Here is a 22,912-nt window from a genome sequence, read left to right on the forward strand (position 1 = left end):
TGAGACTGGAGGAACCTTGGAAAGCATGGCCCCTGGATTTTCTATCAGCCCAGAACTAAAAACAATTTCCGAGGCCAACTTTTCAGACAGGGATTGGACTGGACTGTGGGACATAAAGTGATACTCATGAGGAGTGTGCCTCTTAGCTCAAGTAGATACAAAAGACTAAATGGGCAGCTTCTGTTCAGAGGTGAGATGTGAAGGCAGAGAGGGTTAGGAGCTGGTTGAATGGACATGGGGAATCAGGGGTGGAAAGAGGAGTGTGCTGTCACAGTATGGGGAGATCAAGTAGAGTCACATAACAATGTATGTATAAACTTTTTGTATGGAAAAAAAATAAATGAAAGAAAAATTAGAAATCATACGCTCTTTCAGGGATTATAGGCTCATCTCAGTCTCTGAATTTGAATTAATATGATGCTAGACTGTCAGTGCATCCAGGGATCGGGCAGAAGAAATTGATCTGGAGGAAGATCACATTATGCAGGGTCTCAGATTAATCCTACAAACAATTTTGCCAGCATAGTGTGCAAAGAACACAATAATAATAATAAAGAAATAGGTAATCTAATTCTGCTTCCAACTAAAGTATCAGACCTACATTCCCACTGAGAACAAGTATAAAAGTTTGGTAAAATACACAAAATAGCTATTTGGAGACATTTTACAGTGGGCAGAACATGCCATTATTAATGACAAAAATCAGGATTTGAACCTAGTTCTTCCGAAACTCAAATCCAATAAGTACTATTAAAAATCTTTTTACTTAAAAGAAAACATATATATTGTAAAGTACACAGATCATAAGATTATAGCTTAATGAATTTTCATACATTTAACATACCTGTGTGATCAGCATCCAGATTAAGAAATAGAATGTTACCAGCACCCCCGAGTCTCCCCTCCTGCTCCCTTGCAGTCATATCCTCCAAGAGTAACCATCTTCCTGTCTTTCAGTACTCATATGTTTCAGTTTTGATCTGTTTTTGAACTTTGCATAAAGAGAATCATAGCGTATGTACCTTTGTGTCTGGCTTCCTTCATTCAACATTGTGTTTTTTAAGAATCATCCACATTATTACAAGTGATTGTAGTTCATTTTCTTTGCTCTGTAGTCTTCAGTTTTGTGAGTATGCCACAGTTTGTTTATTCATTCTACTGTTGATGGGTTTTAGAGTAATTTCCTTTTTAGGATATTACAAATAGAATAAATATGAACTTTTTTTTAAATGTATCAATGAATGTCGTTAAGCTCCCCACTGCGCTCCTGTTTTACTGTGTGATTTGGGAGAAAGAATATTGTTAATCACATTGGTTGAGAAATATGATATTGCAGCTTAATGTCTAGATGTGGCATAATCTCATTCATTTGTGAAAATGAATTTAAAATTTTCATATCCAAAATCAAAGATGTTGGAAATAGTTTCCATCAAAACGATAAGGAAGTTCCTATTGATAGGGTCTTTTTCTACTGTTTCTCAGTTTTATAAAGAATATCCACACTTCTTTGATTCATGATTAGATATAAGGTGAGTCTAATATGTGGAATGTCTGAGTTGCCTGAGCACAGGTATCTGGGCAAAATAATCCAGCATGATAGTGTCATTTAATAGTGTCATTAAGTAATTTAGATTGAATGCCAATATGGTTCACTTTATATGAATATTTTTTATAAATAACCATTTCTCTTATGAAACTTTCCATGTGGGGCAAAGTTTGTTCCTATTTGTTTATTACTATATTTCTTTTTTTGAAAGGTAAAGAAAAAAATACCATTTTCTCGAAAGAATCATTCAAACTTACAGAGACTCAACAAGAAGAGAAAACAGAGAGGAGAGACTGCAAACAGTTATTTCTGGAAGTTGATGGTCAACTAATAGAAGAGGCACAGAATGCACAACAACCAAATGTAAGAGATAAACTTTAAATGCGATATGTTAAGGTGAAATGTAATACTAGTGTGTACTAGTTTCATTATTTTTGCCATGAACGGGTTATTAATATAATGATTTTTTAAATTTTTTACTGAAAACTAACTATAACTGAAATAGGAAAGAAAACCCTGGTTTAAAAATAGTAATTAAACTTACGTCATTCAAGAACAACAAACTACATTCATTTTTAAATGAACATATTTTATTTAGTTATATAGTGAGTATATTATTTTCTATTTAGATATTTTCTTTATTGTGTATTTTAAAATACAGAGAACATGTGCATTGTCATTGAAAGCAATGAAAATAATCTATTATTAACTTATTGTTAATAATTTTTTTTTGTTCTGAAAGTTCAAAATTTAAGCATTTTAGGAGGAAAAAAAAAGCCCATCTCTTCATTTTGGGAAGTTACCCTGCTAATAAATGCCACTATAAGGATATGAGTTTCTTTCTAGAACCCTTTGATACCTGTAATTTCTAAAATGAGAATGATTTGGAAATATTACAACATTTTTATTTATAAAAGTAATGTATAGATTAGTAAGTCCTCTGTTGCCTAGAAGACATGTTTATAGTAGTCTGAAGATAACATTCTACAGGGAGATAGGACGTATGAATGAGTACATTTGAGAATAACCATTATAGAAAATAGCACCAAAAAAACCAAACCCATTGCCATCTACTCGATTCCGACTCATAGCGACCCTACAGCACAGAGTATTTTTTAATGTTCAGTATTAAGTGTTCTCATATAGATGTGCATTTAACATTATTTATAAAAGGTAAGGTAATGGTTTATTTTTCCTATATGTACAGATTGAACAGGAGTCATCACTGGACTTGATTTTAATAGAAGATCATGACTCATTAATAGAAAAGATGAGCAACTGGAATTTTCAAATCTTTGAACTTGTAGAAAAGATGGGAGAGAAATCAGGAAGGATTCTTAGTCAGGTGTGTTTAAAATCTCGTTTTTAATTATGATTTTTTTTTTAATAAAAAGAGCATATCTGGAAAATGTACTATATTGGTTTAGGCACTAATTCAACATTGTTCATTGAATTATTTATTTTTTCACAAAAAAATTTTCATTAGAAATTTGACTCAAAGCTCTCCCTCATGGGTTCTGAATAACAGCTTGAGATTAACCTTCCCAAAATATCACTCTCATTAGTTCCTCTAATACTTACTTATGAAGTGCAAGAACATAAGGATAAATAATGTAGAGGGCATATAAGTTTATCTCACCAAAGTCTTTAGAGACAAAATTTATTATATGTATCTGACTTCTTTTAACACCTAGGACTAGAATAAAATAGAATTCACATGCCATTCAGTAAATCACTAAAGAGGAAAATTTAAAAATTGGGGCATGATGTTGCAGTCTTTCTTTGGCTTTTAAGTGCTTTAAGGATGATGTCTCCCTTTTCCATTTTTTTTTGGAAATAATTCATTGTAGGGAGTTTTTAATGAATTAACTTAAAGAAACATACATGGTTGACATTCCTAAATGTAAATCACAAAACATACTCAGCTATAAATAGAAATTCTGATTTTTAAAGTGAACTTTATTTTAATTGATATTTAGGTTATGTATACCTTATTTCAAGACACTGGCTTATTGGAAATATTTAAAATTCCCACTCAACAATTCATGAACTATTTTCATGCATTAGAAAATGGCTATCGAGACATTCCTTGTAAGTATTAACATATCTTATTAAGTTCAAGTAATACTTGTTTTGAAATTATTATTTTTCCCTTCAGATAGTCCCTTAAACACTTTTTTAATTACATGTTTGGGAAACCTAAAGATTTAAAAAGAAAATTTGTATTCCACTACCTTTGGTTAACTGACTGTTGTTAACATTTTGGTATATATATCCTCCAAGACTGTTTTCTTATATAAATTGATTTATTATAGTAGGTCATAATATTGATACCTACTTATAATCTGTTCTTTTCACTTAAATGTTATATAGTATACATCTTTACATGTCAATAATTATTGATCGAAGTATAGTATCTTTTTAAATATTTGGTAATATTAAATAAGCCAAGAGTTTCAGAAAATTCTTGACTTTAAAATGTTTTAAATTTACCTTGGAATTTCTGTTTTTAACTCTGTTCTGATTTATGGGATAATTTTTAATGGCTGTTTGATTTTATGGTAGAATATGATTTGAATTTCATGTTAGGAAAAGATACAGCTTTCTCTTTATGTAAAGACATTCCATAGTTCCCATATGGATACATTCTTTGTTTGGGAAATCAATTACATACACAGAGCAAATTATTCTTAAATTGGCATAACTCATTAATAATGATGTTTAATAATTTAAGATGATGTACTTATTAGAATTTCCACATACAGAGTATGCATTTTAAAAAGTGAAAGTGGTTGAATTTTATGAATGGAATAAAGTGATACTTTAAGATGGACTTCAAGAGAAAGAGTGAAAGGAAAGAGGTGGCTGGTAAGGGGTCTTTACCGGCAGCGCTAATAAGGGTATATTGTTTAACACAACAGGCTCTAGGCTAACTTTTCTCAACTTCAGCTTCCAAATTCATAAATGGGAATAACAATAGTACTGCCCCTTGGAAAGTGATAATATAAGTTAATCTGTGTAAAGCACATATCAGAATTCATGACACATAGTAAATGGTCAAAAAAGGTGTTGGTTATATTAATAACAAACTCCTAGTGGGTTGACACCATGTCATTTGTATAGCCTGAACACTTAGTATTGTGTCATCTGTTAATGCTTAATAGAAGGTACTCATTAAAGAGGTGTTGAGCTTTTATTGGATATCTGCTATAACTGTAATCATTAGATTCAAGTAGGTTATCTCATTTAATCTTTGCTGGAAAGGTTGTATCATCTACCTTTTATAGGTGAGAAATAAAAACTAAAAAGGATCTTTCCCAAGATCATAAACCTAGAAATAGCACAGCTGGATTTCAGTTCTGCATCTATCTGACTTCTAAAGTCTATATTCTTTATATTATGCCACAGGGCCTTTTCACATAGTGGTATTTGAATAAACCGGTGTTTCATTGATGACATACTATGTTTCAGACACCATACTGGGTGATTTCACAAACTATAGCATTTAATCCTTATAGCAACCCTAAGAAATAGGTATTTTTCATCCTCTTGGTTTTTTTGTTCGATTGTTTGGGGTTTTTCTGGTGACAGTGTAAGTATCTAGAATGTGTACGTCTTCTGTTTTGGGTGCAAATATGGGGCTCTATAATCCAGAAACTAGTTTCATGATATTTTTAAAAACTACAAAATAACAACCTATTTTCCAATGCTTTTCAATTAGCCCTAGTTACCCTGCCTTTTTCTTTGGCTTTTTTGCTATGTTTTTATAGTATATGTGTAAGTTTTTAAAATAAAACATTTTAACATATCAAGAGACTTTAAAAATAAAATAAGTGAAGCAAAATAGAATTGTGAGAAGTTATTTTAAGTTAAAAATTTTAGTTTTGATGATATAGTATGACTACAAAATTCTTGTACTTTTAAAATGTCTTATGTGAAATATAACAGAATGCTCATTTTTATAAAACATTTTGGTGACTTTAGATCACAATCGTATACATGCCACAGATGTCCTACATGCAGTTTGGTATCTGACAACACGGCCAATTCCTGGTTTTCCGCAGATTCACAATGATCATGGAACAGGAAATGAAGCAGGTACTTCCTTCCACAAATCTTTCATTTAATTATTTGATTAGAAATAATAAATGAAGCTGTCTTATTTTATTAATGCTGTTCTTTTAAGTTTTTTGTTAAGTAACCTTTGAGACATGTAAAGGGCTATGTAAGTTTTGATGTGTAATGATGACATGAAAACTTTGGAAATCTGGTACCTATCTTAAGAGCTAGAGTATAACCAAGACTGCTGACCTGTCATGTTTTCTTCTCTGTACAGTGTACTGTAGAGGAAGGAATCTAAAGGCTAACAACAATAGGATGGTAAAACAAGTTGATTATAGGTCTTCTCACCTATTCCTAACTATATCCCTCAGGAGTGTCCCCCTTCATCAAGGTGTTCAGAAATACATTGCAACATTCATTCCTGGAGAGTGAAACACCACTTGGGTCCACTAGCTAGAGTAGGAGTTGATGGAATTTAGGTGACAAATGGACTTTTGGCCTGGGTTCCTCTCACAGTGTTAGTTCCCTGGACCCATCCATTTTCTGAGTGCATAGTTAGAGTAAACATACTAACTGTTCATTAACTATGAGGCAGTGAATTTTATGTGTTATCCAGAGCAAGAAAAGTCTATAAAGCAGTTTCAGGTTGTTGTTCAAGCTGCTCTTCCACTTGGCCATATAAGTCCCAATAGATCAAGCAGTGCTCAAAGTATCTTTGGCAGATAGTGATCCCCTGGGCAGCCCCTGGAAGATCTTTACAAGGGAATCACAGTGTAAATCCTTAGGGTTTTGAGGTAAAACAAAGCCTCCTTCCTCAAATAAGTATTCTCTTTTTTGTGAAACAGGTGCTAGATTGTTATTGGGCTCTGGTAGATTTTGAATACTTGACCATGGGCACTATGTTACCTCTTGTCTTGCCCATGATGAATTTTCTAAACAGCCAGTCTGTAAAGTTGGCATGGACAGCAGCACTCAGCCATCAAGGGGCCTCATTGCTAATGTGTAGAAATAAATTGATTTTTGCATATTGGTCTTGTACCCTGTAACCTTGATGAATTTATTTACTAGTTCTAATAGACTTTTAGTGGATGTCTTGGGATTTTCTATATACAAGATTATGTCGTCTGCAAATAGAAGATAGTTTTACTTCCCCTTTCTGATCTGGATGCCTTTTACTGAGGTCCTTTTAGTTAACCACTGCACCACCAGGGCTTCTCTAAATTAAGTAGCTAATTAAAAGAATCACCGTGTTCTGAAAGAAAGCAAATAAACTGGATGGTTTTATATTTATATAAATAAATAGGTTTAATTGAATATGTCCTTGTTAGCTATATTCTTTTTCACACTACTAATTTCACACTACTAATTTTTCACACTACTAATACTAAACATATACAAACTAATGTATTACGATCCTACTATGGTAAGTCTAGGAAAACTTGGTGGCATAGTGGTTAAGAGTTTGGCTGCTAACCAAAAGGTTAACAGTTCAAATCCACCAGGCACTCCTTGGAAACCCTATGGGGCAGTTCTACTCTGTCCTATAGGGTTGCTATGAGTTAGAATCGACTCAACAGCAATGGGTTTGGTTTTTTTTCTTTTTTTATGACAAGTCTAATTATTGACTTTAAAAGGATACCTTTTGCTACTTTTGATTTTTTTTATATTTTTGAAATTCTAGGGCAAATCCAGAATACATATAGCATAGAAAAAAACTGAACGTATTGGCTCTGATATTAATAACTAAAGTCTTCTTATTAGAAATTTGAATGTTCAAATATGTCCTTATCCATACGTTTAAGTATGGATTTTTTAAAATTTATTTTTAAAATAGCTGTAGTAGGGTGATTCTAAAACTCAGTTTAGGTTCAAAATATAATTTAAACAGTATGAAGATAATGAGTTATCTTTATAATTATCACTTGTGTGCACTAAAGCCATTATGTTAAAAAAAATTCTTGGGATGACAAATATTGAGTTAGTTAAATTATGATACAAAAATCATTTTGGACTGTGACAAACCAAGGTCATTATTCCTAAGTTCCACTGGTGAACACAACCAATGGAATTTTGTATCCCCCTAATCTTGTGGTTTTGTTTGCTGTTTACTCTAAATAGAATTCCTTTTTTCTTTTTTATACTTTCTTGAGATCCCTTCAGCAATAATAATAAATAGTGACCATTTAAATAGATAAAGCCACTGAAATACAAAAAAGGAAGAAATCAATTATAAGGTAGGGAGACACCAAAAGCACACTGAAATACGGTGTTGTTTCTAAAGAGAAAATAAAAATAGAGTTATATTGACTGATATATTCCTCAGGTTTCCATGCCTATTCATTATGTTATAAGGGAATTCAGGGAAGAAAAAGAAAGAAGGGTTGTAGTCGCAGTTACAAATGAAATATAATCTGTCTGAGAGAGATTTGAAAAGCATCTATATTAAGAAGCTTAGTTTGGTAATATATTAAATTCCTAAAACTCTGTACTGTTTTTATCAAATTTTATTATCTTTTCCTGTCACTTCCTATACCCTGGCCATTATATCTAGCCCTTAAATAACAAATATTTGAAAATAACGATTTTTTGTTTTTTGCGTTGTTCTGTTTTGTTGTGTTTTGTATTTAGCCTGAGTAATACAGCATCAAGCTGGCATGAGAATCCTATCATGCCCTGTAAAGGGTCATACTTAACACTGTTCCTCTCTATTAGCATCTATGCTGAAAATAATAATACTGTTTTAAGTGCATGCTTCTAAATAGGGTCTATTTCTTATGTAGGTCAAAAAATTCGTAATCATACTAACTATGGGCAGCCCCCTCCTTAACATAATTGTGGGGAAGTTATGTGTTAATGCTATTTATTTTGCTATTTATTGTTCCTCAGATTCTGATGGGAGAATTAACCCTGGACGAATTGCTTACATTTCTTCAAAGAGCTGCTCTATTCCGGATGAGAGCTATGGCTGCCTGTCTTCAAACATTCCTGCATTGGAATTGATGGCTCTATACGTGGCAGCTGCCATGCATGATTACGATCACCCAGGGCGAACAAATGCATTTCTAGTGGCTACAAATGCCCCTCAGGTAGGAAGTACTTTTTCAGAAAGTTTACACATTAATTCTGAAATTTTACAATCATGCTGTATATCTCTTTGTAAATCATTCAACTGAATCATATGGCTATTTCATCTATAACCCAAACCAGTTGCCATTGTGTTGATTCTGACTCATGGTGACCCCATGTGTGTCATAGTAGAACTGTGCTCCATAGGGTTTTCAATGGCAGACTTTTCAGAAGTAGATCACCAGGCCTTTCTTCTCAGGCGCCTCTGGGTGGACTCAAACTGCCAACCTTTTGGTTAACAGCTGAACGTATTAACTATTTGCACCACCAGGGACTCCTTCTAAGACCTTACATTGTAGTCAACTGGATAATAACACATGGTATTGGCATGATGTGTGATAGGGAATCAGGAAAACCATCACCTTCTTCAACTAGAAAATAAATCATAAACTAGTAACTCACAGCTTTGTGACATTCTGGGGTGCATGCTGTCTATATTTTTGCCTTTCATCAAATTTATGAAACTCTTTGACTAGATCTAAGACTCTTCCTATGTATGGCTGAAAGCTATAATGGTTGAGGAGGTTTTTGTTGTTGTTGTCCTCTTTTTTCCCTAAGACATGCCTTAATACTCAGACCCTAAACCTCTTAGCTCTGAATGTATTAGTGTATATGAAAATTCTTCTAGTATTATTTTTGTATCCAGTATAGTTGATAAGGTGCTAAATTCCTTTAGAGTCACAATTTGCATAAAGAGGTGGAAGTACCCAACAAACAGATACTGTAATAGGTTTTTAAACATCAGAACTTGGAACTAAAAACATGGTTTTAGGTAGAATTCATTGCGGTTGTGGGTGTTTAGGCTGATGATTCCTGAAATGTCATCTTTGTGTTTCCAGCCTCATGCCTTAAAAAGGGAAGGTATTCAGTAATTGTTTGCTGAATTGATCTGAATTCTTTCACTTTCACTCTATGTCTAAACCTCAGTTTTGATTCTTTCATCTTCTATAGCCGTTTTCTGTGTTGCTTTCTCATTTCTGTTTCATACTCTCTGACTTTTAAAAATGTAGTACTCTACCCAGAACAAGAGTAGGATTCACTGTGTGTGTGACTCTGTGTGTGTGTGTGTGTGTGTGTGTGTGTGTGTGTGAATAGGTTAAAAGGGCTACGTGATTTATTTTCTCCAATGAGAGCTTATCTGTTAATAGCTCATGATTTCCACTGGTAACATTGATATATTTCAATATAGTTAATATTTACCCATTTTGCAAGAATTTCTTTGAGAGAAACTATAAATGTTATTTCTAACTTCTCATTGTTAAGAATTGTTAATAGATGAAGCAATGGGGAGTGCTGGAATGGAAATGAGATTGATTACAGAGTTTAGCTATGAAAAAATATAGCCTCTTACCTAGTCTCCTTACTTTACTCCCTGCGCTAATTCTTTTTCTTTATTCCTCTTTAGGCAGTTTTGTACAATGATAGATCTGTTCTTGAAAATCATCATGCTGCATCAGCTTGGAATCTCTACCTTTCTCGCCCAGAGTACAACTTTCTTCTTAATCTTGATCATGTGGAATTCAAGCGCTTTCGTTTCTTAGTCATTGAAACAATCCTTGCCACAGATCTTAAAAAGCATTTTGATTTCCTTGCTGAATTCAATGCCAAGGTTTGTTCTACAAATTAATGCCTGATTTTAAAAATACAAATCATTACTGTTAGTGTTACTGATAAAAGGTGTTTTTTAATGTGAAGTTAGAATTAATACTATTCATGAAGTCACTGTGTCTGATATTAAGAATATATTTGCCTATTTTTTTAAGATAAAACATTTTTTACTATTATGGTAACATGTCCTAAAATACTATTTCTTGTTATATTTCCTTTCTGACACATAGATTTATATTGTGATTTTCTTTCACATAATCACAAACTAATGAATTATGGCAAAAGCTTTCATGGGCCAATTTCAGAAAGTTGTGCACAGTGCCAAGTAAGGCATTATGTGGAATTAAAGATGTGTTTCTAGAAGCCAGTTATGCCTACCTCCCCACAACTGTTAATCTTCTTTATATTAGTGATTCTTAACTGACTGGTGTTAGGGAGGAAAATTACTCTACCTTCTTCCATGTGAGAATAATACATTCATTCAGAAACTACTGGGATTGCCCACTTGTGCAGTCATTGTGCTAAGGAAAATGAGGAGAGAAAAGTAAAAGCCCCTTTCGTCAAAGAACTCACATTCACTAGGGAATCTAGATTCACTGTCCTAGTATGATAGTAGTACTAATGGAAATATGTTCTATCCCTCAGACATTTGGGGTGAAAAAAAGTTGAGAACCACTGCTTTAGATTCCTGAGGGAGAGATTCCCCTCTTTTGTCAGCAGGGAGCTGCTGTTTTCTTGATGACTTCAGTGACCTAAAAGAAGCTGTACCTTCAGGGTTGAGGAACTGGTAACAAAGAAGGGGTACTAGATTAACCCTGGGAAAGGAAACCCCCATATATACTGCTGTTGTGATATTAATAAAATACTTTAAAAAATCACCAAGAAAGCAGTGTTCCTTGAAAGTTATTTCATAGTTCTATTAACTTTTATTTTCATTTTAATAATAAAAATTCATAAGTGTTTAAGTCAGAGTAATAGAAGTTTTTACCGGTGAAAGAATATCTAACCCAATAGTTTTGAATCTGTGTTCCTAAGAGACTTCTGTTCTGTAGTCCCTCAAGAAAATGCCACTTGAGTGGGGCTCTAGATGTCCTACCCAGTTTCAACCAAAAGAGCTCTCCTTTTAATTATTTTCTGTGTTAGTATTCCATATAAATCTTCCTCTGACAAAAAGATGTAAAGAAATCAACCATCATAGTAAAGTTCAAAAGCCACTGATCTGACCTATTCTCTTTATTTTTTACAAGTGGCCATCTGAGTTCTTAAAAGGCATAGTAATTTGCCTAAATAATAATGATAATTATCATTTATTTAAATAATGTTACAATTTATTTACTCTGAATTAGACATTTTTTACTTACTAATCCTTATGACAATACCACTAGATTGGTATTACTTTTTCCTATCTTATACATGAAGAAAGTAAGACTCAAAGAAGTTAAGTAATTTTTTCAGTGTTCCACAGTGAATTATTAAATCAGGCTAAGTCAAGATTTAAAACTAGAGAGATCAGCCTCTAAGGCATGTGTTCTTTCAACTATATCATGGTTATCTTTCACAGCTAGCGTCAAGTTCTCATTAGCTTTTTATGTGTTTTTTTTTTTTTTTGAGGTAGAACTATATAGCTACAATTCTCACGATTTATTGATATTATACATACATATGCATATTACATATTATATATATGTATATATAAAATGATTTTCTGTGGTAATCATAATATTGAAACCCATGGTTTGTTACATGTTTTTAGAGGGCTCTGCTTCCACTGAAACAAAATTACAGTGACACTTCAAATGGGAAATTTAATCAGAATGATAGTGGTCCATATTATGGACTGATTTAAAGAAGCATTTACTGAAATTTCTTCCTATACTTTGGACAGGAAACAGTCTTAAGATAATTTGGTGAAATATTTCTGTACCTCAGTACCTAAAATAATTCTTTTTCCAAAATAGGCCAATGATGTAAATAGTAATGGTATAGAATGGAGTAATGAAAATGATCGCCTCTTAGTGTGCCAGGTATGCATGAAACTAGCAGATATAAACGGCCCTGCAAAAGTTCGGAACTTGCATTTGAAATGGACAGAAGGCATTGTGAATGAATTTTATGAGCAGGTAAGTTGAAATATTAGATTGTTGAGATTTTTAAGAGCTGCCACATAAAGACTACTCTCTGAGATATGAATAGCTACATTAAGTGCTTGAGATCTGAGCTGCTTTGGCCAAAAGGAGTTAGTAAGTCTTATATTTGCTCAGGTTCTTAATATTTCCCAGCTTTGCTTGCCTTTGCTGCAAAAATTTAAAACAACAACAACAATTAGAAAATAGCTTATTGCCCATCTGGAGTGGGTTGAATGAACTGTTGTGTCTAGAGGTGAGGAGAGATTACATCATATCTCTTTCAACTCTGAGAGTCTGTAACCTAGAATAATTTATTTCCAGATGAAGTAGTTTTTAAGTGATTTAGAATCAGAATATATTTAAATAATATCAACCCATTTTCAATTTCTGATATAGAAAGACTAACTGCCGTAGAAACATTAACTGGACAGAAGTCCTGGTAAAAATTAAGAAATAAATTAGAGGGCTGGAAATGGGGACAGAGTAGATGTTTAGTGGTTTTCAAGGATTCCAAGATATAAACATGCTCTTTTCTTCTCCCAAATTAAAAAAAAATCCTGGCATTTAAAAAATCTTACCACTTTGCATTATCCGTACCATTTTTTCTCTAGCTTTAAGGCTCACTACAATGTAAAGTATACTGATTTCCCCACAAGCCTAATATTTTGTTAACTCCAAAATATCAAATACTCCTTCTTGACTTTGGAATTGCATTCCTTGTTGGCCTTAGTAACCAGGAAAGATCAAGATGTCTACCAAGTGAGGCCCTTGTGATAGGGCTTTTTTATCATGAGTTGCTACTCCAGTAAGAGTCAGTAAATTGAGCCTATATAACCATGTCTCTAACCTGTTATATCTTGTCACTCTCAGATTGTATTGAATGACCAGTAAATGTGTAGTATCTTTCATCCACCTTAGCTAAACATCCCAATACAATAATGTAAAGTTATAAAATACCATACTGTGTAATCATGGAAATACAAGTTTCTCAAGGTTATTAATATCATTTTCTGATATATTTGAACTAAATTATATGGAATTTGGTATAATAAATGGTTATAAACATTTGCCAATCTGTAGATTGCAATAAGCGGTTTTCATATTCCCATCCTCATTCTTAATAATAATTTAAACCCGCCTCAGAGATCTCCAGTAGACCTTGTGTTCACAAAAGAGGAATTTTATGCTAAGGAAAATGCCATCTTTGTATTGTCTGTACAAACAGAAGTAATAAAAAAGTAATATTATATCCTCTCTTATAAAAAAGTCACTAATTCGGTAATATCACATTATAAAAGTTCATGTGGACCTAATTTATAATTATTTCAAAAGCATATATAGAATACATAGCAATCAAACTTAGAAGTCATGCCTTAGTTTGAATAATGGCTCCCCTCTTCCTTACTAACACTATGGCCTTGGGTAGGTTACTTAACCTCTCTGTGCCTCAGTTTCCTCATTGATAAAATAGGATTAAATGAACTGATACATGTAAAGTGCTTAGACTAGTTCCTACACATATGTGCTCAATAAATGTAGCTATTATAATTCCAGAGCTACCACTAAAAACAATATATTAGACAGTTTCGCTTAATCTAAGTTTGATTATTCATTTGTCAAAGGAGGATAATGTCATCTGACACCCTACCACACAGAGTTGTCATGAAAGTTAAATGTGCTAGTGTATATGAAAGTCCTAGCCATTACTCATGAGAACTAGTAAACTTCCTTCAGATATGGATGCAAAATTCTAACCTTGCCCAACTTTTTTTTTTTTTAAATTATCCAAATAGATATCTTTATGCTTCTATAGCCCTTTAAGCATCATGGGCTTAGGAAATCCAAACTCCTGGGATACCTATGAAATTACAAAGAGTCCTATGGATAAACTCAACTATTTTTTGAAAAAACAATAATCAATTTTCTTCCTTATAAAAGATAAAATCATAGAAGATTTTAAATCACTGGGACAGTTTCTGGTTGTTCCCTCAGGACCATGTTGGTTCATCACAGATAGACCTTGCTTCCCTGCAGAATTAGTGCATTGTGGGGAGTATTCATCCCCAGCCAGTTCAGACACTAGGAACTAAAATGTTAATAGTACCATTTGGGGAATGCTCAGCACTGTTCTAAACATTTCATGTACTATTGCTTTTCACCCTCATAGCAACCTTATGAGGTAGATTATTATTATTCACATTTTACACATGAAGAAATTGAACAAAGCGCTTGCCCAACAACACAGGCAGTAAGTGACAAAAGCAGGTTTTGAAACTACCTCAAATTGATCTCAAATTGTGTTCTCCAGAACCCTAGAGCCCACAGTGAGAGCGTATCAGAAGGCAGGCAGTTGGGGCTCTGGGACTAGAATCCTCATTTAAACCACAGGAGCTCTACTTCTGTCTGTTTTAAATATTGGGTCTTCTGATTTATGTTCATTACGTTAAAGGGTTCTGCTGTTAAAAAGAGGAGGGATGATTTGAAAAGCACTTGCAAAATTCAACTCTGGACATTTCAGGTACAGCTAGAACAACAAAAATGTTTGCATTATACTATCTTCCCCCAGGAGTAAGAGAATTTATATTTTATATTACAGAATTTTGCAGGTTGAGATGGAAAAGAATGTGAGACTAGTCTTGTTTAGGGTTTTTCAAACGGGAAATTATTACAGTTGAAGGGATAGACTAATTAGATTCATCGATGCTTCTTTGTAAAAATTACTTTGATGTAGACTATGCTGATTTAAACACCTCAAGATAATTTTAACAGCAAAGCTCAGTGGTTGTGCTTTCAACAGTTAAAAATTTGCTGTTCTTTTAAAAATGATCAGGGAGATGAAGAAGCGAATCTTGGTCTGCCTATCAGTCCCTTCATGGATCGTTCCTCTCCTCAACTAGCAAAACTCCAAGAATCTTTTATCACCCACATAGTGGGGCCCCTGTGTAACTCCTATGATGCTGCTGGTTTACTACCTGGCGAGTGGATTGAAGCGGAAGAGGACGATGATATTGAAAGTGGTGATGAGGAAGAAGATGGTGAAGAATTAGATACAGATGATGAAGAAATGGAAGACACTCTAAATTCTAGTAAGAATACAGGGATACTATGATTTCTTTAGTGTTATTAACTGCAAATGTCCATTTAATTTGGATTTCGATCTTTGTTTCTAAGATGCAGATTCAGTAGTCATATTTTGAGTAGTTACTAAGTGTTCATATTCAGTAGTCACATTTTGAATAACTATTGGGTACCATGCTAATGCTGTCACACAACAAGCATTTTTATTACATCTCACTTAAAGTAGCATCTCTGAGGTACTCTCCTCGAATCAGTACTCTTCAGCTTACCTATACATAAGATTGTCACCACATCTGAACATACGTGAGATGGGTGGGTCCTAGTACTAATCCTCCTTCATCTCACCCTCTCCACATCATGAGTCCTTCACCCCTGCCAGGCAGCTGAGGAGCACAACTTCCAAAACATCTTGCTAATGTGCTCTTTACACAGATTTGGAAAATGGACCAAAACATTAGTGGCGGGGCGGGGAGGAGACATATATTCCATGGCTCTAAGGGGAGAACCAAGTTCTGTAGTATTATGAATTACCAAACCGTAAGGACATATTTTTCTATATGAGGAATGAGTTCAGATGGAAAATGAAAAAGAAACATTTATTGCCTTTGTAATTGTGTATACAATCAGTTATTTGTGCTTTATTTTAAAGTAAGATTTAAATTGTATCTAGCTAATTTTTTGTTTGTTTCCCAAGCATGCTATAAATCAGAACAGATCTGAGGACTATAGAGAACCTCCCATCCAAACACTTTGTACCCAAGATTAGCATAGCAAACAGTAATTTATGCCATTACCATCTGAGTATCTTAACTTGGAAAGGTTGACTGGCTTTTAAAAATTACTTATACTTAACCAAAATTTTGGTAAGTGTGTCTAATTTAATGCATTAAAAATCCTAAAAAGGCTAGTTTTAAACTTTGAATTCTTATCATTCATCATTTGACATTTCAGCACCATCCTCCCCTCCCCTCTACTCCCACTTAGAATTACCTAAACCCCTTCTCTGTTTTACTTTTATCCATAATATTTAACACCATCTAACATACTCTTATTTTACTTCTTTATTTGTCTAGGTCTTCCCACTAGAATGTGAGCTCTACGAGGGCATGGGTTATATTTAACTTATTGTTTACTACTATAACCCCAGTGGTTAGATGAGTACCTGGAATATAATAGGCCCTCAGATATTTGTTGAATGGATGATTGAATCATATTGCCATGATTAGAATATATGTTTTAAATTTGACAGAACCACAAAGAAGGAAAGGCAGACGGCGAATCTTTTGTCAACTAATGCACCACCTCACCGAAAACCATAAGATATGGAAGGAAATCATAGAGGAAGAAGAAAAATGTAAAGCTGATGGGAATAAACTGCAGGTGGACAATTCTTCCTTACCTCAAGCAGATGATATTCAGGTCATTGAAGAAGCAGATGAAGAGGAAGAGCGACAGTTTGAATAAGAGGAGGCATGCTGAAGAAGACCCCAAGGGCTATGCCCAGTGTCAGAAGTCACTGCCTAGTTTTCACTGTGCAGACTTAAAAATGGACTCATTCCTATGTGGACAGGCCTTAATACTGTGAGAGGATCCTTGTTGTGCAGGCAGTTTTCCACTTCTATGCACTTTCGCCACATGAACTAGAAAATTATTCTTAGATCTTGGCTTGAGTTGACTCGTGTTACAGAGCCTTTAATGCCTTCTCTGGTATATAAATACTTTGTCATAATGCTGCTTTGCTGCATAGTGAGCTCTTATTTTTCATGCCCTGGTGGAGCATCGGTTAAGCACTCAGCTGCTAACTGAAAGGTTGGTGGTTTGAACCCACCAGCTGCTCCACTGGAGAAAGATGTGGCAGTCTGCTTCTGTAAAGATTACAGCTTTGGAAACCCTATGGGGCAGTTCTGTTCTGTCCTCTAGGGTTGCTGTGAGTCAGAATCGACTCAACAGCAATGGGTTTGGTTTTGGTTTTTTATTTTTCATGAAGGGTAGCTGTAACTAAAAAGAACTCAAGTGACTTACTCCAGTTTTCAAAGTGGTCAGAACTTTTTGCTTTCATGAATACAGGATTCATAGTATTTCCAAATGTGTCTTACATCTTTGAATGTTCTGAAACAAAGTCTGTGCCTATCTAAACAGGAATCCAGCGCTGCCTTTCTGTGGGATCTCTGCTTGATGCAATACTGTTCAGTGCTATCCAGTGCTCTTCTCCTAGCTAGGTTTATTCATGAAGGACTGAGTGACCTTAGTTATATTTAACAAAATCCAGGTGCATCAATTTCTGATACTTTTTACTGTTGTGTATTATCAAGTATGTGTGTTTTATTTCTGCTCAGCATATATTCAGGTTTGCCATGGACATCAAAAGTCTGAATTCCAGTCTTGTTGACTTTATGTTCCATGGTAGAATTTTAAAACTGTTTAGGTTTAACAGTGAAGGAATTTTATTCTTTAATCAAAACTGTTCTTTTTACTTTTTCTCAGGAGTAGTGTTTTTAAACATCTAGTTAAAATAAACACAGTATAGAATTGTCAGAAAAAAAAACTTTTTTCTTAATATTAATGTTAACCTCTTGTGAAATGAGCATCATTTTCTCTCTTCTTAGATAAATTCGAGACTAATTAAGCCAAGGGAAAAGGAGATATCTGTCTTTTGCAATAATGCAAAGCCAAATTAAACTACGCCTATCAAAGATAAAGAAAAAAAGAGATATAGTAAGCTCTAAAGCACACGTACACTGAATAAATAATAACATATGGCTATCTTTAGATCCATATCTTAGGTACCATGTGTTTAGTTACTGTAAAACTGACATTCACCTTTCTGTTAATTTCCTTCTGCCTCAAGACTGTATGACAGAAATGACTACAGGACTACTCAATATTTCTAGAGCCCAACTGCAAGTCTGATTTCTGAGATAAAGTAAATAGTGGGACTACTTATTTACTTTTTACTAAGTAAACAGTAAATCTAAGTATTTTAGTAAATCATTTCACACAAAAGCACATTATTAGATAACCACAATTATTAAGATTATTGCAAAGAAAATGGACCATATTTACAATGTTTGTAAATTTGTTACGGTGTGGATATGTACTCTAGTTGTAAAAAATGGTTGATATAATGAGTTGCCAAAATGACAGCAAGATGGTAGACTAATTTTTTCTATTGTTCATGGAGACCATATCAGCGTATACCGTTTTGGGATCCATTGCAGCTTTTATATATAGTGAAACCATTAATTTTCCAAAGTAACTTCTTTAAAGTAGACTCAGCAGGCAATTTCCTACCTACATAGAATAGTTGGCTTATCTGAAAAATATCAACTGAAGATCTATGGAAATGTTGGAATTTTTGATCCTACACAGTATCATAATATTTAATGAATCACTGAGTTTTATTTATTAGACACATTAAGTGTTGCATTCCTTCCTGCCACTTTTAACTAACATTGCCACATCATTTGTAAACTGATTCCACCATATATTACTGAGTAATAAAATTTTAACTGATAATTTATTGAGTTTGAACTTATAATGTATATATCCTATGCTTATATTTCTCTAGAGTACATTTTTGCATCCTGCATATTTTTCTATTGCTTCCTCTCCTGCCAAATACATGTAAGTGTACATATATAAATTCATACATGTGCATGCCTGCATGAGACTCAATCAAACTTCCATGCTAGATTTATTGAAATTTTGTATTAGAGATTCTTTAGTGTATATGTTCTCAAAAGAAGCATGTTTTCAATTTATTGAAAATACTACTACTAGGAAGTAATTTTTAAATAATTTAAAATTATTAAATTTTTAAAGCTAATTATTTAACACTTGCTAAATTACTGACATATATCAAAAGAGCTGGCCCAAAGAAACTGAAAAGTATCCTTGCTGAAACTTATTAATTCATAATTGTAAGAAATAAATGTAAGAGTATATTAAATATACATAGTGCTATTACATGGAATCTTACTTGAAAAATTGCCATAAACCATATCATAGATTCTATTTTGATTGCTACTGAATTAGAGTAATATTTTATTACAATAATTCTCACCATTAATCTGTTTTAAGTTACTGATCTTGGAAATAATCTTTTGGTGCTATAACATATCTATATGTCTACTGACATTTTTCTCCATAAAAAATATACTTTTCAAAGTTCTTTCATGATTTGAGGGCATTTTCCTGCTACTCCCATCACTTACTTTTCTGGTGCTACTGGCTTTCTCTACTCATTTTTACAAGATTTCTGGCATTGTTTAAGTAATCAGAAATTTCCTCTATCTCTCTAGATTGCATCATCTCACAAGAACAGACTTCATAAAAAAAGGGTTCCTTTATTATAGTTGAGAGGCTAATCTGAGCGACTAAAGAGTGTGTGAGGATTGGAGTGGTGGGTGGACCAGGGATGAGCAGCTTCTCAGAGGAAGGTGACTTTTAAGGTGAGTACTGAAAAATTAGAATTAACACAGAGATTACTGCTTGTAGAGAGGGAATAATGATACGTACAGAGGCCAGGAGAAGAGAAAGCTTCCCCACATGAGAGGAGCCAAAAGAAAATTAGGGTGGCTGGAACATAGAGTACAAGAAAAAGGAAGAGTAGAGTGAAACAGGCTAATAAAGGGCCTTGTAAAGCATGAGCTGTCATTTAAACTTCATCTGAAAGGAAATGAGAAACAACTGAAGAGTTTTAATCTGGGAGGGTGACATAATTAGGTTCACATTTTATAAGGATCTTTCAAATAGCATATTAGGTTGAACGGAAGAGCAAGACTGGACATACGGAGATCTTAGTGTCTAGACTAGGATATGTCATAGATCAACAGGGAAGTGAATAGAATTGAGAGAGACTGAAGATGCAAAATCAGTTGCCCTGGCAATTAACTAGACATAGTGTTAAGAGAAAGAAAAAAGAGGGTGACTCCCAGATCTCTGATTTGGGCAACTGTCATTGTCATTCACTGATACAGGTCATTCACTGAGGTAGGGGTAAAGTTTTGGTGTGGTGGAGGATAAGAAGATAATTTAGTTTGGAGCAAACTGAGGTTGAGGATCTTTTGAGACATCCAGCTATATTTAAATATGTACGCGTGTGGAGTTCAGAAGACAGATGTGTGCTGGAGGTATAGATTTGTTAGTAAACAGTCTACAGCGAACAATGAAAACCATAGGGTGGAGTCAGATTACACGTATTTTTTGAAAGAGTCATAAGAAAAGAGATTCTAGGTTAGAACTCTGAAAAAACCAAACTTTAAAGGCCAGGAAAAGGAGTCTTAAGAACAAGTGGCTATAGAGATAGAGGGAAAAGGAGGGTACAATGTGACAGAAGCCAAGGTAAGAAGTCTTTTAAGAAGGAAGAATAGTCAGGAATGTCAAATGTTGCCTGAAAGATGGAATAATATGAGGTCTGAATATGTTTCCATCGGTTTTAGCAACAAGGATGTCATGTTTCATTGGCAAGAGAAGTTTCAGTGGAATGATAAGACCAAAGCTGAATTATAATGAATTAAAAAGTGGGAAGACTCATCGAATTAAGTTTCTGGCACTACAGCAGATTAGATAAAGGACCTTGCCACTACAGAACGATGGGATACATTACTGGGCTTACAGAAATAAAAGAAATCTCCCTGAGTTAAATTCCAATAACGAAAGAACAGAAACCAGAGACGAGCTGTAAGTGCTAAACCACATCTAAACTCAAAGTTAATCAATGCTTAAACAGAAATCTGAGTTTAAGCCTTGGGCCTATCACAAGGTGAAGGAGCAGAATCTGAGAATTCTTAAGCCAACAACCTTGAAAGGAGCCAAAGAGATGCCAAGTCAGGACTTCATAAACTGCATTATCAAACAGTAAAATAACCATGTATGATATGTTTAAAGAAATAAAAAATGGAATGACATAAAATTGAGCAAGCAAAAAAAAAAAAAAAAAGAGCAAGCAATAAGAGATAATAAAAAATCCCTATGAAGGAATGGCTCTAAGACTGACAGCCAACTTCTCCTTACTAATAATGAAAGCCAAAAGACACTGCAACATTATCTTCTAAGTGATGAGAAAAAAATAACTTACAGTTAACCAGCATACTATCAAAAATGAGAGTAGTAAAATAAAGATAATTTTAGAAAAGTAAAAACTGTGTTTAATATCAACACACTTCATCAAACAGAATTTTGAAAGCAGTGCTTCTAAACTTTGCTTTAACATGCATTTGAATCATTGGGTGATCTGGTTAAAATGCAGATTGTGATTCAGTAGGTCTGTAGTGGGCCCCAAGATTCTGTATGTCTTAAAAGCTCCCAGGTGATACAGTGTTGATACTGTTGAATTATTGAGCACACTTTGAATAGCGAGATTCTAAAGTATATACTTCAGGAAGAAGGAAAATGATCCAAGAGGAAAAATTTGAGATAGAAGAGAGAAAGGTAAGCAAAGAGGTTAGTAAACAACTAGGTAAATCTAAATAATTATTAGCTATATGAATAGATATGATATTAGATAAAATGTTATTTTCTGGGGCTTAAAAATACATAAAAGAAAAATTCTAATTAAGAGCATGTAAATTAAGAGAGAGTAATTAGAACTAAAGTCTTTTGAGGGCCTAATATAGTTTAGGAAAGGGGTTAAGATATTGACTTTAGTTTTGTTAAATTATGTAGTATACTTAAATTTCAAAGGTAACTACTGAGAGTACTTTTTTTTTTTTTTAAGTTTATAACTTCCAAATCGGTAGAGGGGAAAAGAAAAGAAAGTGAAAATCAATTAATAAAAATGCAAGATATAAGAATCACAAAATAATAGGACAAATAGAAAAAAAAATGAAACAAGGTAGGAACGAGTTTTAAATGTATCAGTATCTACAATTAATGTAAATAGACTAGACTTGCCAGCCCAAACATAGTGACTATCAGATAGGATACAAAAACAAGTAATAACAGCCAATATTTATATAGCACTTACAATGTGCTACCACCACTCATCTGTCAGTTTGTCATACTGTGGTGGCCTGTGTTATGCTATGATGGTGGAAGCTATGCCAGTGGTATTTCAAATACTGGCAGGGTCACCCATGGTGGACAGGTTTGGGTGGAGTATCCAGACTAAGACAGACTAAGAAGAACAACCTGGTAATCTACTTCTTAAAAGAACTGGCCAGTGAAAACCTTATGAATAGGAGGGGAACACTGTCTGATATAGTAGGGGAACATCAGCCCCTCAGGTTGGAAGACACTCAAAAGACGACTGGGGAAGAGTTTCCTCCTCAAAGTAGAGTCAACTTTAATGACATGGATGGAGTAAAGCTTTCAGGACCTACATTTGCTGATGTGGCACGACTCTAAATGAGAAAAAAACAGCTGT

At 33.9% G+C, this 22,912-nt stretch overlaps 1 protein-coding gene across 4 annotated transcripts in view; it reads left to right on the forward strand.

The window, feature by feature from the left end:
• Window positions 1-21,487, forward strand: part of PDE3B (phosphodiesterase 3B) — a 165,066-nt gene extending 143,579 nt beyond the window's left edge. The window contains exons 8-17 of one of the 4 annotated variants that reach the window (XR_002825087.1): window positions 1,758-1,909; window positions 2,754-2,891; window positions 3,526-3,637; window positions 5,531-5,644; window positions 8,495-8,694; window positions 10,140-10,343; window positions 12,301-12,462; window positions 15,299-15,554; window positions 16,796-19,997; window positions 20,988-21,487. Coding sequence is in view for 3 of the 4 variants with exons in the window: in XM_004369669.2 (XP_004369726.1) it covers window positions 1,758-1,909; window positions 2,754-2,891; window positions 3,526-3,637; window positions 5,531-5,644; window positions 8,495-8,694; window positions 10,140-10,343; window positions 12,301-12,462; window positions 15,299-15,554; window positions 16,796-17,010 (1,553 nt within the window). In the remaining variant the exon portion in view is untranslated. The other 3 variants (XM_004369669.2, XM_023737450.1, XM_023737444.1) reach the window with 3 other exon arrangements.
• Window positions 21,488-22,912: the final 1,425 nt, after the last annotated feature.

This window comes from Trichechus manatus, unplaced genomic scaffold (assembly GCF_000243295.1).
Source record: "Trichechus manatus latirostris isolate Lorelei unplaced genomic scaffold, TriManLat1.0 scaffold00006, whole genome shotgun sequence".
Taxonomy (NCBI): domain Eukaryota; kingdom Metazoa; phylum Chordata; class Mammalia; order Sirenia; family Trichechidae; genus Trichechus; species Trichechus manatus.